Source organism: Vitis riparia, chromosome 17 (genome assembly GCF_004353265.1).
Source record: "Vitis riparia cultivar Riparia Gloire de Montpellier isolate 1030 chromosome 17, EGFV_Vit.rip_1.0, whole genome shotgun sequence".
Lineage (NCBI taxonomy): Eukaryota > Viridiplantae > Streptophyta > Magnoliopsida > Vitales > Vitaceae > Vitis > Vitis riparia.
The window spans coordinates 11,646,248-11,667,549 of NC_048447.1; the positions used below are offsets into that span (position 1 = coordinate 11,646,248).

The 21,302-nt window shown below is 36.3% G+C and overlaps 1 protein-coding gene across 2 annotated transcripts in view; it reads left to right on the forward strand.

Moving 5' to 3' along the window:
- Positions 1 to 17,946, forward strand: part of LOC117904976 (DExH-box ATP-dependent RNA helicase DExH14) — a 76,020-nt gene extending 58,074 nt beyond the window's left edge. Inside the window, exons 44-49 of one of the 2 annotated variants that reach the window (XM_034817816.1) lie at positions 11,665 to 11,760; positions 11,877 to 12,044; positions 14,315 to 14,485; positions 16,463 to 16,612; positions 16,677 to 16,811; positions 17,446 to 17,944. In XM_034817816.1, coding sequence (XP_034673707.1) covers positions 11,665 to 11,760; positions 11,877 to 12,044; positions 14,315 to 14,485; positions 16,463 to 16,612; positions 16,677 to 16,811; positions 17,446 to 17,535 — 810 coding nt within the window. In that variant the 3' untranslated portion in view covers positions 17,536 to 17,944. Of the gene's footprint in view, positions 1 to 11,664; positions 11,761 to 11,876; positions 12,045 to 14,314; positions 14,486 to 16,462; positions 16,613 to 16,676; positions 16,812 to 17,445 lie in introns of both variants that reach the window. The other variant, XM_034817817.1, reaches the window with a different exon arrangement.
- The last annotated feature ends 3,356 nt before the right edge of the window (positions 17,947 to 21,302 follow it).

Sequence of the window (21,302 nt, forward strand, 5' to 3'; positions counted from 1 at the left end):
CTTCAGATTCTTCTGTGTTAGTTTCTCAAACTAACTCTCGAGGAGGCCGTAGTGGTACCCGAGGTAGAGGTCAACGTCCTCATTGCACCTATTGCAATAAACTTGGCCACACTCGCGATCGTTGCTATCAGTTACATGGACGACCTCCTCGCACTGCCCATGTGGCCCAGTCCTCTGATTCTCCGCTGCCTCAAGCTCCGAGCTCTTCCGCATCTCAGGCTTCTGTTGCCTCTGTTGCCCAGCCTGGTAATGCCTCTGCCTGCCTTACCCACACATCTTCTCTTGGACCCTGGATTCTAGATTCTGGAGCTTCTGATCACTTATCTGGTAATAAGGATTTTTCTCCTCTATTACTACTACCTCTGCTTTACCTAATGTTACCTTAGCTAATGGTTCTCAAACTGTGGCTAAAGGTATTGGTTTGGCCCTTCCTCTGCCTTCTCTACCTCTCACTTCTGTCCTTTATACTCCTGAATGTCCTTTTAATCTTATTTCCATCAGCAAAATCACTCGTACTCTTAATTGCTCTATTACCTTTTCTGATAAATTTGTGACCTTGCAGGACCGGAGTACGGGGAAGACGATTGGCATAGGACGTGAGTCTCAAGGCCTCTATCACCTCACCTCGGATTCATCTCCTGCAGTTTGCATTTCCACTGATGCTCCTCTCCTCATTCACAATCGTCTGGGCCACCCTAGTCTCTCCAAGTTCCAGAAGATGGTCCCTCGTTTTTCCACTTTATCGTCGCTTCCGTGTGAGTCATGTCAGCTTGGGAAACATACTCGTGTCTCGTTCCCAAAGCGTTTGAATAATCGGGCAAAGTCTCCTTTTGAGCTTGTCCACACTGATGTTTGGGGTCCTTGTCGGACTGCATCTACTTTAGGATTTCAGTATTTTGTCACTTTCATTGATGATTATTCTCGATGTACTTGGTTATTTTTAATGAAAAATCGAGCTGAGTTATTCTCTATTTTCCAGAAATTTTATGCTGAAATCCAAACCCAGTTCAATGTTTCTATTCGTGTGTTACGCAGTGACAATGCCAGGGAATATTTTTCAGCCCCATTTACTTCGTTTATGTCTCATCATGGGATTCTTCATCAGTCTTCTTGTGCTCATACTCCTCAACAAAATGGGGTAGCTGAACGCAAGAATCGACATCTTGTTGAGACAGCTCGTACTCTCCTCCTCCATAGCAATGTTCCTTTTCGTTTTTGGGGGGACGCTGTTCTTACCGCTTGTTATTTGATTAATCGTATGCCCTCCTCTGTCTTACATGATCAGATTCCTCACTCCCTTCTCTTCCCTGACCAACCACTTTATTTCCTTCCTCCTCGTGTCTTTGGTTGTACTTGCTTTGTTCATATTCTCACTCCTGGACAGGACAAGCTTTCCGCCAAAGCCATGAAGTGTCTCTTCTTGGGATACTCTAGACTTCAGAAGGGTTATCGTTGTTATTCCCTTGAGACTCATCGATACTTTATCTCCGCTGATGTCACCTTCTTTGAGGACTCACCATTCTTTTCCACCACTTCTGAGTCTCTTCCTGTTTCTGAAGTCTTGCCTATTCCCATTGTCTCCCCACCTGATGCTATGCCTCCTCGGCCACTTCAGGTTTATCATCGTCGCCCTCGTGTCGTTGCTCCTCTCCCTTTTGCTGAGGCACCTGCTGACTCACTTCCTATCCCTTCGGCTTCACCTACCCTGGCTCTGCCTTCTCCTAATGACTTACCCATTGCTGTTCGGAAAGGTACTCGCTCTACTCGTAATCCTCATCCTATTTACAATTTTTTGAGTTATCATCGATTATCTTCACCCTATTCTGCTTTTGTTTCTGCTATATCCTCTGTTTCTCTTCCAAAGAGCACCCATGAAGCTCTTTCCCATCCAGGCTGGCGACAGGCAATGGTGGATGAAATGGCTGCTCTGCACTCTAATGGCACTTGGGATCTTGTTGTTTTACCCTCGGGTAAATCTACCGTTGGTTGTCGTTGGGTTTACGCAGTTAAGGTTGGTCCTGATGGTCAGGTTGATCGCCTTAAGGCCCGCTTAGTTGCTAAAGGCTATACTCAGGTTTATGGTTCTGATTATGGTGACACATTCTCTCCGGTTGCCAAGATTGCTTCTGTTCGTCTGCTTCTCTCCATGGCTGCCATGTGTTCTTGGCCTCTTTATCAATTGGATATTAAAAATGCCTTCCTTCATGGTGATCTTGCCGAGGAAGTTTATATGGAGCAACCTCCTGGTTTTGTTGCTCAGGGGGAGTCTGGTTTAGTATGCAGGTTACGCCATTCTCTATATGGCTTGAAACAATCTCCTCGAGCATGGTTTAGCCGTTTTAGTTCTGTTGTTCAAGAGTTTGGCATGCTTCGCAGTACAGCAGACCATTCAGTTTTCTATCATCATAACTCTTTGGGGCAGTGTATTTATCTGGTTGTTTATGTGGACGACATCGTCATTACAGGCAGTGATCAAGATGGTATTCAGAAACTAAAGCAACACCTTTTTACCCACTTTCAGACCAAAGACTTGGGGAAACTCAAGTATTTCTTGGGAATTGAGATAGCTCAATCCAGTTCTGCTGTGGTCCTTTCCCAAAGGAAGTATGCTTTAGACATCCTGGAAGAAACTGGTATGTTAGACTGTAAACCGGTAGACACACCTATGGATCCGAATGTCAAACTTGTACCAGGACAGGGGGAGCCTTTAGGAGACCCCGGGAGATATCGACGGCTCGTAGGTAAATTGAACTATCTCACCATTACTCGTCCAGACATTTCTTTTCCTGTGAGTGTTGTTAGTCAATTCCTACAGTCACCATGTGATAGCCATTGGGATGCTGTAATCCGCATTCTTCGATATATCAAAAGTACACCAGGCCAAGGTGTGTTGTACGAGAACAGAGGTCATACTCAGGTTGTTGGTTACACAGATGCAGATTGGGCTGGCTCACCCACAGATAGACGTTCCACTTCAGGGTACTGTGTTTTTATTGGAGGTAATCTAATATCTTGGAAGAGTAAGAAACAAGATGTAGTGGCCAGATCTAGCGCTGAAGCCGAGTATCGAGCTATGGCTTTGGCAACATGTGAACTCATATGGTTGAGACATCTTCTTCTAGAGTTGAGATTTGGAAAGGATGAACAGATGAAACTCATATGTGATAACCAGGCCGCATTACATATTGCATCCAATCCAGTCTTTCATGAAAGGACCAAACATATTGAAGTTGACTGTCATTTCATTAGAGAGAAGATCGCATCAGGATGTGTTGCTACAAGTTTTGTTAATTCAAATGATCAACTAGCTGACATCTTCACTAAATCTCTCAGAGGTCCTAGGATTAAATATATTTGTAACAAGCTTGGTGCATATGACGTATATGCTCCAGCTTGAGGGGGAGTGTTGAATATAATGTATTTATAGTATATAACCTTTCCTTGTTAATATAGGATACATGTATGGTAGTTAGGACTCCTAGCCTTGTATATATATATATTTCTCAATTGTAAGTAGATTATTACATTAATGAGAATTAAGGTCTTTCTTCTTTCTCTCTCTCTCAACAAAATTAACTTAGGCATTTAATTGATGAAATTCCTCCGTGTATTCGTTCACAGTCCGGTTGGCTTGTCGACAATTTTGATATTGTTGGTATAAAAATTGTTCATAATCGGGAGGGAGAAATCACCCCTGTAATAACCATTTCATCTTAGGCCAAGTATGAACACGTTTTTCTTGTCATTGACGATTATATTGAAGTTGTTCCCACCATATAGAAGATTCGTCTTTCAACTTATATTCCACGAGCTTTACTTGATTTTTTTCTAAAATATTCAAATAGTAAAAAAAGTTTTCTACAATATGGACCCAATCAAAAAAATCTTCAATGTGTAGTCGATCGTTGAAACTTGGTAAATCCATCTTTATCTTAAACTCTTGGTTATTTTGACTTCGATTGTTAGCCTGATAATTGAAACAAAAATCATCTTCTTCTCTAGATGAATAACTCAACCTCCATTGCTACCTTTGTTGAATATTCCTCCACTGTGGAAGTTGAAAATCATCACCATCTTGAAAAGGTGGACAAAACTCATTTTGTTCATCAAAAACCCCTCGCCAGAGGTTGTCGTCATTACGCCGCCTAAGAGCTCCTTGATTCTGACGCTCAAACACTCGTAATGGAAGGGGCTCGCGAAAATTGCGATTTGCGGTTGGACCTGCATGAATCACTCCTTTGCCATCGATTTCTGGCCCGATCTATGATCGACGTTGGTCATCGTAGCCATCCTCTTGCTAGTCACCACACTGGTCTAGTCGTCACTCCATGGGTTCGCATTTCCCTTCAACAATCAACACGGTCACCATTTGTGTGAGGTTGCAAGGAGTTTCGTCGATCTTGTTGAGTCGTTGCTTAATTTCGAACCGTTTGTTGTTGATGGTTCGTTTTCCACTAGAACCATCGCTAGCCATCAGATCGAGGTAAAAATTCTTGCTCTGATACCAATTTTGGGGCAGCGGAAGGTTTGTTTTGAAACGAAACAAAAAAACACTCAAGAACAAACACAAAGATCACAATAGGATCTGAAAATTATGGAATAATTCTGAAAAATTATATTCAACTCCTAACAATTACAAGAAGTCTTTAAATAATGTTTGTAATGCAAAAATAAAAGAAATAATTGAAATAGGAAACTTAAAATAGGAAACTAATAATGAACCTAAAATAGAAACTGATAATGTAGAAAATAGAAACTAATGATGAATTTAAAATAGAAACTAATTATGTAGGAAACTAAAAATAGAAACTAATAATGATTGTGTGTTGCATCACATTCTTAGAGACCATTATTTGGTGTCTTATACTTCCTGAAGAATAACTCATTTTTCTTCATTTTAGTTCAAATTGCAATGAATTTTGATGTCATTTTTCATAGAGAACACATATACATACATAGGCACATATATGAATAAATGCAATACATGAAATGTTTGATTCATACTGTGAAAACTAAAGGAGAGAGTGCTGAATCAAATACTAAAATATGAAACATGTTAATCATATAATTAGTTTGGTGCCATGGCAGGTAGATCACTGTTGAAGCTATATCAATTAATGAAATGTTTGGATAGAAGAAGAAATAAGGTATTTATTTATTTATTTTTAAAAAAGCTTGGGATAGGGTCCTTAAAGAAACAACAACTGTCTCTAGAGTCAAAACAATTATCATATATACACAATCAATGGAAGTGTGATGGAGAGCATGTGAAAAATGAGAACTACGCCAAGTGAATTGCCTATCACAATTTAGGTCAAGCGAACAATGTTGGGCCCTACCTTTTGTACCAGTTATAGAGGAAAGATTGGACATGTTTAGGAAGGAGTAAATATGATCCTTAAGAAGGTTAATACCAATGATATGCTCTACAAGCAAATGCCTTCATTGTCCAATTGTCATGTGCCTGTGGCACAGATTATTCATCCTTTTTGAGATTAAATGAGTTGATAATTTCTTTTAGGGTTTTTGGGGGGTCGGCCTAGGATCAAGGTCCTATGAAACATTGCAAGCCTCAATTTGATTTGGGCTATATGGCAAAAAAGAACTGTGAGGATTTTTTGGGATATTTGAAGGACAGTATATTTTGTTAGAACTTGTTTTACTTTTCTTCCTCTCTTTGGGCCTCTATTAATGAAGCCTTCATGGGCACTCCTTTGACCAATTGGAACCTTGTATGCAGGTCCAAGAGGTTGCCTAAGAAGACTTTTCGTGTATGGTCATTGCTTCCTACAGGTTATGTCAAATTAAACTTTGATGGATGTTCCTTGGGTATCCCAAGGCGGCTAAGGGCTGAAGGAGTGCTTAGAAATCAGTGCAGTACTGTGATAAAGACCTAGTCTAAACCTGCAGATTAGAGTTCCACTATTGGGACTGTGATTCTAACCATCCTAGAGGGCTATTTGTAGGCTAAAGCTTCAGGCCTTTCCAATCTTGTAGTTGAGGGAGATTCCGTTGTTCCCATTTCATGGATGAATCCTTAGGAAATAGGCTCATCGAGGTTTGATGAGTGGTTCTACCAAATTTTTAATATTACCACAAAATTGGGTTGTTCCTTTTACTGGGTTCTTTGCTTAGCCATGAAATGGTGGATCTTTTAGCCAAAAATGAGCAAAATATTTTGTGTCTTTCATTGGCGATTTTTTTCTCCCTAAGTTGTAACCTCAATTTACAGCTTGTATTGTTTCTCTTTTTAGGAGTTTTTTCTCTTAGGTTGATTAGATTTGAATATTGTGGAAGGATGTCTCCTTCTCTTATCTTTTCAATTTGTAGAAATGATTTAGTGTGTTTTTGAGAAATAGAGAAATTAGAGGCAATATCAGTTTAATGCAAGATTACAGTAGCTTGAGATGGGTTTTATCAATATGTAGTCATATGGTTCCTACAAAAGTTACTCCCCCTTGGGAGACTAAAAGAATGCGTTTTGATAGTTTGAGGAAAGACATGGTGTTATAAGGCTTAGCAATTAGTATGGACCAAGATAGAGTAGAATGATGAAAACAACTTCACATAGACTACCTAATTAGTATGGAACAGGATGGAGTAGAAGTTTTATGGCTTTTGTTTAAAATCAAGGATGTCATTTCACATAAGAGAATAACATCTTATTCAAGAAAGTAACTTCAAAGTCCCTGTTGTGAAGTCAATTTAATTAGCAAACCTAGGTAATCACTCAAGAGAGAAGAGGGGGAGGAAAGAGAGGGGGGTGGGGTGTTGGGTTTGGTTGGGTGTGGTTTGAATTGGGTATCAATCAGTCTCTTTAAATAAATTTTAACAAATTTAAATGCAAATAGCACTAATATTAATAAATAAAATTAGGAGAAAGAGGGTAAGAGAGATGCAAGCTCCGTTTAATGTGGTTTGACACAACCCGTCTACATCCACTCTCCTCTAACTTCAATCCCAAGCCAAGGGCTCCACTATCAACTTTCAATTCAAAGCCTTTAAAACTTCTTACACTTTGATTCTTTGACTCCAATGGGTCTTAACAATTTCTCTCAAGTGATATCTCGCACTTGATACAAACTTTTTCAAGGTTACAAGAATGAAACCTCACCAGTAATCCTCCTAGTTTGCTAAAGCTCAAGGATACAATAAAAACTAGGATTAAGGTTCATTATGTATGGATTAGCAAATCTAATGAAGGATGCATTTAAATACTCTTTAAAGCTCAATAAATGATGTAACAATGATTACTCACTCATTCATAAATGCACTTGGAGAGCTTTAAATAGGAGTTTCAATTAGAAAATAGTGGGTAGACACATTTTGTATTCTACAGGTCAATTGGATGGTTGAGTGATTAGTCAACCTATTACTCGACTGGTAGAGGTTTTCCTTGACCAATAGCCACTACTTTCTCCCTTTGCCAAAACCTCCTCAATTGGTCAATCACCCAATTAAATAAACTCAGGGAAAACCAACTAAACAAACTCCTTATGATTTGAAAATCTTTTAGACATGAATTACCTAATTTTAAAGTGGTTTTCATTTGAAAAGATATTTCATACAATTTTGAAAAGGTTTAAAACAATTTGATTTAAATTGGATGAGTTTTGGTGCCTCAAAGTGATCACATGCTTCTTAACTTAGTGCACACCAGTTTTACATGGAATTGACCTAAAAATAAATCTTCGATCTTGATGAGTTCTTCATGATGTGCACTTTGATCTACTTTAGCTCTACATCATTGAGTTGTATAGTTTCTTCATTATTCATCCAAGGTGATCTTCTTTTCTATCACACTTGAAATTAAACATTAAATCAAAGTCTTTATTTGTTATCATCAAAACTTAGGTTTAGCCAAACCTTGGGCTAAGACTTGTAATTTATTTGTTGAAAGAGAGAGAGAGAGAGAAAACCTTAATTCTCATTCATATATTTAACTTCTTACAGTAGAGAAATATATATACAAGGCTAAGTTGAACTACCTACCATATATGTGACCTATATTAAGAAAGGAAAGAAAGATTGTACACTATAAATACATTATATTCAACACTCCCCCTCAAGCTGGAGCATATATGTCATATGCACCAAGCTTATTACAAATGTATTTAATCCTAGGACCTCTGAGAGATTTAGTAAAGATGTCTGCTAGTTGATCATTTGAATTAACAAAACTTGAAGCAACACACCCTGATGCGATCTTCTCTCTAATGAAGTGACAGTCAACTTCAATATGCTTGGTCCTTTCATGAAAGACTGGATTGGATGCAATATGTAATGCAGCCTAATTGTCACAGACTAGCTTTATCTGTTCATCTTTTCCAAATCTCAATTCCTGAAGGAGTTGCCTCAACCATATGAGTTCACATGTTGCCAAAGCCATAACTCGATACTCAGTTTCGGCACTTGATCTGACCACTACATCTTGTTTCTTACTCTTCTAGGATATTAAGTTACCTCCAATAAAAACACAATACCCTGAGGTGGAACGCCTATCTGAGGGTGAACCAGCCCAGTCTGCATCTGTGTAACCAACAATTTAGGTATGACCCTTGTCTTCATACAACATACCTTGGCATGGTGTTCCTTTAATATATCGAAGAATGCGGATCACAGCATCCCAATGGTTGTCACATGGTGACTGTAGAAATTGACTAACCACACTCACAGGAAAAGAGATGTCTGGCCGAGTGATGGTGAAGTAGTTCAGTTTGCCTACAAGTCGTCGATATCTCCTAGGATCTCTTAGAGGCTCCCCCTGTCCTGGTACAAGTTTGACATTTGGATCTATAGGAGTGTCAACAGGTTTACATTCTAACATACTTGTTTCTTCCAAGATGTCTAAGGCATACTTCCTTTGTGACATAACCACACCTGAACTGGATTGAGCTATTTCAAGTCCCAGAAAGTACTTGAGTTTGCCCAAGTCTTTGGTTTGAAAGTGGTTGAAAAGGTGTTGCTTTAGTCTTTGGATACCCTCCCGATCACTGCCTGTAATGACAATGTCATCCACATAAACTACCAAATAGATGCACTGGCTCGAAGAGTTATGATGATAGAAAACTGAATGATCTGCTTCACTCCGAAGCATTTCAGACTCTTGAACAACTGAACTAAAACGCTCAAACCATGCCCGAGGAGACTGTTTCAAGCCATATAGAGAGCGGCGTAACTTGCACACTAAACCGGACTCCCCCTGAGCAACAAAACCAGGTGGTTGCTCCATATACACTTCCTCGAGAAGTTCACCATGAAGGAAAGCATTCTTAATATCCAACTAATAAAGAGGCTAATGACACATAGTTGCCATGGAGAAAAATAAACGAACAGAAGCAATCTTGGCAACAGGAGAGAAGGTGTCACCATAGTCACAACCATAAATCTGAGTATAACCTTTAGCAACCAAGCGGGCCTTAAGGCGATCAACCTGACCATTAGGACCAACTTTAATAGTGTAGACCCAACGACATCCAACTGTAGATTTACCAAGAGGTAAAGAAACAAGATCTCATGTGCCATTGGAGTGCAAAGCAGCCATTTCATCAACCATTGTCTGTCGCCCCCAGGATGAGAAAGTGCCTCACTAGTGCTCTTAGGAAGAGAAACAGAGGATATAGTAGAGACAGAGACAGAATAAGATGAAGATAATCGATGGTAGCTCAAAAAATTATAAATAGGATGAGGATTACGAGTAAATCGATTACCTTTCCGAAGAGCAATAGGCAAATGGTCAGTAGATGACAGGGCCGGGGTAGGAGAAATCGGTGGGACAGGAGGTGAGTCATCAGGTACCTCGGCTGAAGAGAGAGGAGGAGCAACAGCACGATGTCGACGATGATAAACCTGAAGAGGACGAGAGAGCGCATCTAAAGAGGGGGATATATAGGGAAGTGGCAATACTTTAGAAATAGGAAAAGATTCAGAGGATAAGAAGAATGGAGAGTCCTCAAAGAAGGTGACATCAGCGGAGAGAAAATAACGATGAGTGTCAGGGGAATAACAACGATAGCCCTTTTGAAGTCGAGAGTATCCCAAGAAGATGCATTTCGTAGCCTTGGCGGAGAGCTTGTCTTGTCCAGGTGTGAGAGTATGAACAAAACAAGTACAGCCAAAGACACGAGGAGGAAGGAAATAAAGAAGTTGGGTAGGAAAAATGAGGGAATGAGGGATTTGGTCATGTAATATAGATGAGGGCATACGATTAATCCAGTAACATCTTGAATAGTCATCAATGAAAGTGACAAAATACTGAAATCCTAAAGTAGACGCGGTCCGACACGGACCCCAAATATCAGTGTGGACAAGTTCAAAAGGAGACTTTGCCCAATTATTCAAACGCTTTGGGAATGAGACACGAGTATGTTTCCCAAGTTGACACGACTCACACGCAAGCGACAACAAAGTGGAAAAACGAGGGACCATCTTCTGGAACTTGGAGAGACTAGGATGACCAGACGACTGTGAATGAGAGCCGGAAAAGTCTCCGAAAAATATTGCCGGAAAAATGTTGATTGTGATGAGGGTTTTCTGACCACGATATGGCTGACCGGAAAGCTTTGGGAGATGGAAAAGGTGACCGGAATGAAACACGGTCACTAGATGGATTGCCGGAATTAATTACACGGGTAAACTAGAAAGAATAAAGTTTTCTCCCTTGGCTCTGATACCATGTTGAAAGAGAGAGAGAGAGAGAGAAAACCTTAATTCCCATTCATATATTTAACTTCTTACAATAGAGAAATATATATACAAGGCTAGGTTGAACTAACTACCATATGTGTGACTTATATTAAGAAAGGAAAGAAAGATTGTACACTATAAATACATTTTATTCAACATTATTTATTTTTTATTTTTTGTGATATCATATAAATTTTATTTGCTTTGATATTTTTAATGGGTTCTTCCAATTAGCATCATAGGTTAAGATCATGGGCACTTGGGTTTAAGGCTAAGTCAGAAAAAAGCATGCGGGAACAAGTCCCTTACGTCTTGTGTCTGAGAGGAAAGTGTTCAGCCATGACAAGTGAATTTTTTTTTTTTTTTTTTCTCAGTATTTTACAGAGATAATTCTTTGTTTGGTTGGGGGGGGGGGGGAGGAGGGGAATGAGGAAATGTATTTATGGAAGTCCTGAATGGAGAATCCTTAACTTCAAGAACATAGGATGTCTCCTGATTTTGAACTGCAACAAGGCAGCCGAAGATATTCTCTTTGCTGTGAAACAAAGAAGTTTTTCAAAAGATGAAAGTTCAGTTCAGTTCTTAACTCCACTATTCATTGCAAGTTCTGTTTCTTTTTCTAGTTACTAAACTGGAGATAAAAACTTATACTTGTCCTGCTATCTTTTGTGATTGATCTTTATTATGCAGGTGTTTGTGAATTGTATATCCAAATAAAGAATGTTTTTTGTTGTACTAAAAAGTCCTTTGGTTATAAGCTTGATTTTATTCTGCATCTTCATGAACCTTTTCTATGGTTTGTAGAACCTCAAGCTCGTATCTGTGTAAATTCTGGCATCAGTATCATCAATTGCACATATGCACTAATTCTCTGATTTATCGATTGTAGTCATGGCCACGTGTTAAACTTCATTGGACAAGAAACTTATGTGTTGTTTCTCATTTTTCCTTCTCTAAATTTTCATGTGTTGCTCATAGGAAAATTACAATGAAGCACTATCTGCGAAAGTTCCATGTATGGTGGATAAGAATCGCCTAGATGATCCACATGTCAAAGCAAATTTGCTATTTCAGGTCAGGTTCATCTCTGACCAGATCTTTTATCAAAGGATTGGTAAATGTGAAGTGGTGGTCATTTCAAGAACCTTTATTTTATGGTCTTATAATAGTATGTGAACTTTTGAATTCAGGCACATTTTTCTCAGCTAGAGTTGCCCATCAGTGACTATATCACAGACTTGAAGTCAGTATTGGATCAAAGTATACGTATTGTGCAGGCAATGATAGATATATGTGCTAACAGTGGATGGCTTTCAAGCACAATTACTTGTATGCATCTCTTGCAAATGATCATGCAGGTATTCCTCTCCATTGATGCCTTGATGCTTGTTTATAATAAATGGGAATTTTAGTTGATAAAAGGAGAATGTAGGTGTCCTGACCATATTGATCGAATAATCATTTTCATTAAATACATGGGCTGGATGTTGCTACACTTGTAAAAGCATGGTGTTAATCTAACAATGGAATAGTAAGGTAATTAACAATAATCAACATTTAGAACATTGTGTTTCTGTTACTGAAAGTTACATCTTGGTTAATAATTTTTGTCAATGTCCATGAACTAGTTCTAGTCCTGTAGTGACAGGGGTGTGCCCTAAGTTGAACTTGAAATTCTAGTATATGGTATATGTGCTCATGCACGTACAAAATCACAAATTGAGATTCTTCCATCTGTAGGATACAACAAAAAAGGCCTTCTACTTACCGTGGATCATTCAATTCTGAGAATCTCCTTCATGCCAGTGATTTTTTATTTTAATTATAGTTATTTTTTCAATCAAGATTGAATACCTCCTGTGGTAAGAACTGTCCTGTATTTTAATTGTTTGAGGATTCCAGCCTGCTTTATCAACCCGTCCATTTGACCATCAATATTTTTTTCTTTTTGGTATAAAACAGAAAATAAGGTGTGAAAATGATTGTTCTTTTTTAAAAGAAAGCAAAATTTGTCTCATGCTTTTTGTCTCTTCTCTCATGTACTGCCTTCCATTTTATGCTACTTTTTGACTTATCTTAGCCATAAATATGCCTTGTATCACCTAATCAAAGACATTCTGACCTGTACCATGGTCAAAATTATCCGAAAAGGATCAGCTCCTCCTTTCAAAGTTTTATAACTTTTGATCCCCCAGCAATTGATTGTTTAATCCCACTTTTACAAGCTGAATGAATTCTATCTGGAAGACTGAAAGAGGTAGGCATTCTGCTAGTGGTAGAAACAGATCCCAGATGATGAGATGCACTAGGGATCTCATTATATGTGGGCATTTTTTTTTTTTCATTTGATAGAAATAAAAAAATATCACTAAACAAGGGGTTGGAGAGGATGGGGAGGCACCAGGTTGAATTCCAAGCATAAAGAAAAAGAAAAGTAACAAAATAGTATAAAAACAGAAAGAAAAGAAAAGCACAGAAGAGGATAATATGTCCTTTAAGAAAGCGGTAGAAAAATTAAGGAAAAAGAAAAGACCCATGTTTACAATCTGGTAAACACAACTATGAAGAGCAGAAATGGCTCCCAAAGTCCTTTAGCATTTTGGCCTCTCTTTAGGAGGAAATCAGCTTCACTTATGGATCTTGAAGACCAGTTGTCCTCTTCCACAAGCAACTTATAATGCTCTAGATGACTAGCTTCCTTTACTTTCTCATCAATTACAAAGAGACAAGGAGAATGTAAATCCCCTTCCTAGCAGGTACTAAAATATATTCCAGAAATGAGAAATAAATCTGAAGTTGTGGTCTTTCTTAGTTAGGCCATGAATTCGAACCTGGCAAATCCCTTGAAATCACATTCCATGTCCAAATTTTATAAGCATAGGTACCTATTGGCTCAAATTGAGCCCAAAAGTATGCTTTTCAAAATCAGCACTAGTCATTCATCATTATGCTACCTTAGCACTTATATTCCAGGTTGTTCTGGCCTGTGATATTAAATTTCAGACATTCCTTGACAAAGTGTTACTAGCTTCTTCAATCTCAGTCAAAGTCAGGTTATTAATCACATGTTAGAATCATAATTATGACATGTACCATAGTTTTGCCTTCTTCATCTGACTATCTGTGGACTTAGCGCCCGGCACATCTAGTTGGCCCTTTGCAATCTATCCTTCCAGAGAAAGTCTGCATGTTCATGCAGCTTGTCACCCAACCAACACATCTTTCATGGAAAAGTCCAATCAGCATGAGAACTGAAGCCTCTTGAATAATTTTCATAGTTGGGTTGAAATGAAGTATATCTTTTGTCCAACTAAAAGTTAAGTGGATGTAGATTCATGAACCACTGCACCAAGGAAACACTAGGATAATATAACTTACACCTTATTGCGTTCTTTTTTAGTGGAGATTGTCATAGATAACTATTTGACCTGTAAACAGGAGCCACATTTTTGCTACACAGCATGTTAGGGAGAAAAATACACAGTTTTTTAGTTTGCTGTGTTTCAAATGCAACTGTGGCTGAATTGGTGAAAAATTATCTCCAGTATTCATAAACATTCCTGCTTGCTCAGAAGGAAACACACTCTTATCTTTGTTACTCCATTTATTATTTCTCCTTTACTTTCAGGGTTTATGGTTTAGTGAGACTTCTTGCCTATGGATGTTGCCCTGCATGACTAATGAACTTGAGGGTTCACTGACCAGAAGAGGAATCTCAAAAGTGCAGCAACTGTTAGATCTTCCCAAGGCAACTTTGCAGGCTTTGATTAATAATTTCCCTGCTTCAAGATTATATCAGGTTTGGATTGCTCTCTGATATTTTGCAAGGTTTTTTTTTAGTATTTTTTTTCATACATTTCTTGAACATGAAATTATCTTCATCTCTGCATTAATGTGAAAGAAAGTCATCCTGCATTCTTTCAACTTAATCCGTATGGAACATGTGTCGAAATTTCACCAAAAACACTTACAATGATTCTGAGATAAATTTTATTTCTGAGGTTGGAGTTTCAAAGGTGCATGAGAATGGTTTCAAAGTTTACATTCCTGACACTGCATGATACTTTAAGTGATGAAAGGTTTTTAACATATAGTTGAATTAAGGTTACCTGTTTGATCAAATAATACCCATAATCAGTTTTGATGACCCTCAATAATATATTGGTATTAGTTCTTGATCCACTACTGTAGGGTGTGAAACCATTGTACCTAGTTGTTAGCTATTGAAGTTCATATCCTCATAGTGGCAGCTCATGGTGGGATTCAAGTCACGCATCCCTACAAACCTATTCTTTTGCATCATGAGCCAAAACAATTAGCAAGAGTCAATAGAAGGATATGGCATGCCAAGAATCTAATGATATTTATGAAGGGAGGAGCACATGACATCACAGGAACAGAAATATGGTACAAAGATGGCACAGATCAAGTGCATGAAAAAGATGCAGCATGTATATTATTTGGATGGGAACACATTGGCCTGGATCCTTGGGGGCAATACACAGCTTGTAACTGCGCACGCACACAAGGCATCATCCCATGGGTGGGATGTGCAAGTGCTAGAATTAGCTTCATTAATTTGATTTTTGTGCCATTGAAGAAAACAATTTATATTTTTAATTTATTTATGATAATATGGACATGTCAATGGTTCCTCATAATTTTAAATATTGTGCCATTTGTTCTTCTTTTTGAGTATGGAAAAAATTTTATTTGGCTATTGCTCCAGTTTCACGTGTTAATTCATTTTTTTAAAGCATGTGTTTTGACTGTTATTTGAGATTCCAAAATGCATTTATATCATGGAATACTCATAACCTAGGCTTTCAGGGGCAAGTGAAGATGGGGCTTGTTTTTGAAGTTTTCCTTGTAGAAGCAATTCTTCAAATAGAAAAAATCAGAGGAAGATCCGAAGGAAAATCCTATATTTAAGGGACCATCTGGATGGATTGTGTCTTCTATTTTTATAACTAGAACTCTAGGAACTTGTAGCTGTCTTTAAATTTCCTGTGAAAAATAGTGTGTTTGGTCAATTGGTAGCAGCAGCAATTACTTTTGAAACACACAAAACAATGAATGCATCAGATAATATTAGGGATGAGACTGGAGGTGGTCATGATGAAGGTTGTGACAGTGATGATTGTGGTGTGGGGAAAGTAGTGGTGGTGATCTTTGTTTGGGGAGACTAGTGGTGGTGATCTTGGTGTGGGGGTATCATGGTTATTCTCTTTAGTCACAATGTGAGCCTCAGGATTATGCAATTTTGTTTTCTGTTTGATTGTGATTTAAAAATTTGCATGTGTGAAACCTGTTTCTCTTTGCCTTCTCTACTTTTCTCATTTTCAAAATGCAAGAAAACATGTTGAGATAGTGATTGGAAATTCCAGATGTAAGACTGCATTCAAGTGAAATTTCAGATGTAAGACTGCACTCAAGTGAAATTCCAGATCTAAGACTGCATTCAAGATAAGAGCCTAGTTGATTATATCATTTTTTTTAGCGCAAAAAAGAAAACAAAAAGTGTTTGAATTATGTCAGACTCTTGGGTTTCTGTATTTCCAAATTTCAAATCTAAATTTGGAAGCTGGTTGTGTCAATCTGATTCTGTCAGTTCTTTGGATTGACAGGAATCACTTTATTGTCTAATCTGCACCACACCTCTCTTTGTTTTGTGTATTAGCTTTTCTGTCAAATGGAATGTGCTTCCGTTTTCTTGCCTTACAGTTGGGCATGTCCACTAGTTTCTGTCTGAGCATTTTGTTCATCATTTTCTCAGGATCTGCAGTATTTCCCCCATGTTCGTGTGATATTAAAGCTTCAGAGAAAGGACGCTAATGGTGGAAAGTCTCCCACTCTGAATATTAGATTGGAAAGAATGAATTCCAAACGGAAATCCTTGAGAGCTTTTGCCCCTCGATTCCCAAAGGTAAAAGTTCACTTTGTTTTAGTATCATTATCCATAATGCAATTAAGCTATCACTTCTTTACAGGTCAAAAACGAAGCTTGGTGGCTGGTTCTTGGTAACACCTCAACCTCCGAACTCTTTGCTCTGAAGAGAGTTAGTTTTGCTGACCGCTTAGTCACCCACATGAAGTTACCATCATCAACTCCAACCAATCTCCAGGTACTTTCACATCTAATTTCCAACTTACAGTTTTTACTTTGTTTTGTTTTTTCCTTCTGTTTCTTTCTATAATACCTTCACCCTTAATTATACACAGTAAAGAGGTTTTATTTCATTTGCCTTTTTACCTGGAGGTGGAGAAAATCACTGAAGAAGATTTAAAATTCATCATCATTTTGCCTTCTGTTTCTCTCTATAATTATACCCTTAATTATACATGGTGGAGAGGTTTTATTTCATTCGCCTTTTTGCCTGGAGGTGGAGAAAATCACTGAAGAAGGGTTTAAATTCGTCATCAGTATTAATTTTATAAACCAAAATTGCCCTATTGTAAACAAGTACTGTTGTCTGTTACTACTGTTATTATTATTATTTAAAAAAGGCAAGAGAAACATCATCATCATCATCATCAATATTATTTTTATAAACCAAAATTGCCCTATTGTAAATGAGTACTGTTGTTTGTTATTATTATTATTAAAAAAAGGCAAGAGAAACCTGAGTTCCCCAAAATTGGACCATTGTAAATAGGTACAGTTGTCTGATACTTTTTCTCTGCAGCAGAAATCTACAATTGTCTGGTAATTCTCTGATGTGATTGGATAAAAATGTTGTCTTTTTTTTTTTTTTCCAGGGAATGAAGCTGATTTTAGTTTCAGATTGTTATCTTGGGTTTGAACAAGAGCACTCCATCGAAGAACTTGATGGATCTCAGCAACTGTAATCAGGAATCTTGACTAGTTTTGGACCCAAGACATCCAAATATCACAAGATTTTGAAGCTTCCAATCATAGGTATTTGTAAATTTAACATCGAACCTCACCTTCTTCATCAACACCAAGAGACAAAACAGTATTTCTAGGTACAACTAATTATTCCCCTAGAATGAAAAGAGTGGCCAAACCAATTGCTCTTAAGTTCCCTAGCTTCTAATCTCTCCATTTACATGTCAGATACCTAGTTTTTTGAAGAGATTTAATGCCATCTTGGTTGATATAAAGAGTAATACAGTTACTGCTTAGTTGCCTTCATTTTGGAATACTATTTATTAGTCTGTGTTTCAGTCATCTATTAAGTATGAAGGATGATTGTAAGTTAAATTGCAATACCAGAAGAAAAACTTGTCATCTGTATACAGTTTCATGCATTGATATCATGTATGTAGCATTGATTTCAAAAATACAAACAAATAGGACTAAGGTATAAACGATAAGACTTAAAATTGTATATGTGACATTACCTGATTTGTGGTAGTTTCAGTATCTATTGAAAAAAAATGACATATAAAAATACTAACCTTCAAAAATGCCTTTTCTATTTACTTGTAATCTCTGTTTTTCATTTTTTTTAAATCATTTATTTTTTCTACCCTACAGACTCACCCATCTTCCCAAATGCAACATCTCGTTTTTATTATTATTTTAAATAAAATATTATTAATACTTATCATCTATTAAGATATTAATATCAATCTTTTATATTTTTAATAGATTATTATCATTTTTTAATATATATATATATATATATATATATATATATATATATATATATATATATATTACCAATTTCATCATTACATTATTTATTAAAATAATTATTATCCATTTATTTTATATTTATATCTTTATAATTTAATATTTGTTTAAGGTGGATAAAAATTTGTGTGAATTTTTCTATTTATAGATGCTTTATGCTTCTATCCATCAATAAATCATTAATTAAATGTCTTGAACTTTTCTTTAATTAATGTGTGTTTTTTTTTAAATATATATATATATATATATATATATATATATATATATATATATATATATATAGTTTATTATCACTGAAAATGAAAAATAATCAAACCAAAACCTTTGGTAGCATGTAGGGGAAATTATATTTTATTTTGGGTTCCTAATCCTAATGTTGAAAAGATGGATTACTAAATTAATTAGAATGTATTTGATAGTAATTTTAGAAAATATCTCTAATAATAAATATTTTTAAATATTAAAAATATTACTTAAAATCACTATCAAATGGGTTATCAATCTCAAAATTGGGTTCCATATTTCTCCTATGACGTGATGAAACAATTGGTCGAAGGAAATCATTTTAATAGTTTAAAAACAAGGATATAAAAACTTGTATGTAGTTTTTTGAATTGAATATTTTTTTGAATTATTTCCGTAGAGAAATGAGTAATAAAAAATTATAATGAATCAAGATTGGAACTTTATTTCGTTATGCGAATGAGGAAAAAAGACATAGTTGTGTTGGTCAAACTTGTATTATTCTCAAAATAATGGCTAGTAAGAAAAAACCATACACGACCATGAAGCTTCAAAATATATGAAAATGAAATGAAAGAAAATTTCAAAATTTCATATTTAAATGGGAAGACATTCGAAATGATGGGAAAATTTTTCCAAGAACGAGTATACATTAAGGACGGATTCTTAACCTATGTAATTTTTCATCAAAGGCGGCAGGATAAAGAATGTATATGGATCGGTAACCATCGGCATACGCCACAACATGCGCGCTCTGCTGAAGTTGGAATATGGGTTTTTTGTGAGGAGGCCGGTGGGTCAGCTCAGCTTTGGCATAGCGCACGTGAGGGGCCGACCGGTTTGTGAAATGAAGGCATGACAGATGAAGCTACTCCCGTCTTGTTCAGTTTTCGTGCTTTTATTGGTCGTTGGTACACAGTCATATTCACTCGCCGCATTGCACGACTCCTTAGATTGTGATGGCTTCTTCCCCGATCTCCTTATGAGTTTTGAGGATATTCATCATATGATCACTTTCTTCTCCTACACTCGACGTTGACATTGTGGGGTTATTAATTTAATTTTTAAGCCGACATATTGCATTATTAGATAGCTCCTTGAGAGTCAACGTTTACAATATTAACGTCCAGGTGGCTGAGGGATAACCCATCACGAAACTACTACACTCGATCGCTCTCCAACGTCATAATTATTCAGCCAAATCCATCATCAAGTTTTCTATTTTAATCATGGGAAAACAACCTCATTTACTTCCCGAAACCTTGGGGTGACAGCCTTGGCTGTGGGTGCACCATTAGTGGGGCGGCTCGTTGTAAGGTCAGCCCATATGCTTTATCCATGTTCAACTTCTCCGCAATCTGGCCTTCTGGCCTTCCGACACAAAGATAAAACAATGTGTAGTCTGTAAAATCTGTAACTTTTTCCTTTCTTAACCTAAAATAGTTATAAAAATATTATTAATAACTTTGTTTATTCTATAAAAAAATATAATATTACAATGATGTATTAACTTAGAAAATATTTTATATGATATTCCGTATAAAAATAAATCTTTACTAATTAAGAATTTGATATATTTTTCAACAATTTTCATATCAAATTCTTTAAAGTCAATTTTCAATCTCTCCATAAGAGAGGCTTTTTATATCATATCAGCACGATAAAGCAATCGACCTCACTTTTAACTAAAATTCCTTTTACCTTCAAAAGTCCTATACGAGTTTGTTACGCTAACAAAAACTTTAATATAAGCAATATTAGATTACACAAGGTTTTAACGTGGTTTGATCAATCATATATACATTCACACACGAGAGAAAATATTTCAATTATATTATAGAAAACATTATAAAGAACAAAACCAGATATCATTATTGGGTTCTCAAAACATCTTTTCACTCCTTGTATTCACACATAGAACCACGAGTCTCTCGCTCCATTGAGTATCTCCCAATCTTTACTAATTAGGAATTTGTGACACTTCCCATCATGCACCATCTGTAATCCTAAGCTCAAATAAATGTACGAAAAAACTCAATAAAATGGTCTTAGGTATACATTTTCAAATGTTATTATTTGTATCGTAATCTTATTTATTTATATTCTTACACTACAATCCTATTTGTTTGAATCTTCATTACTTATATATATATATATATTGTATTTTTATTCAATTTAATGGTCCGAATTTGAAGTTCTATATTTAGCATTTGGATACTGTAACACTTTCCTTTTAATTAATGCTTAAGTAATAATAAGTAACACTAAGTAAAATAATTGTTTTTGTATGATCCATATGTCCCACAATTTTTCAGTTCCTAGTCTACGACATAAATCCGAGTGTATGTAAATTTTTTTTCCCATGCTTGCCCTCTCTATCTTAAGTGTCAAGATTTTGAAAAAAATATTATAATTTAAAAAATATATATTTATTAAAATATGGCACTTTTGAAACTACTTCCAAATGTATGGTACTTTCAAAAACTTAAAGTAAAAATTGGTTTTTGAAGAGACAACTTAGTTGAATTTTAAAATTATCTTTTCAAAAAATAATTTTCATATTTGAATTAAAGTTGGTTTTTTTAAAATACAATTTTTAATTGATATTATAAAAAATATAGTAGATTTGAAAATAGTTTTAAAAGTGATATACTTTAATATTTTTTTTTTCAATTAGACCTTTAGGATCAAAAATCCCGACACGAGTTCTCAT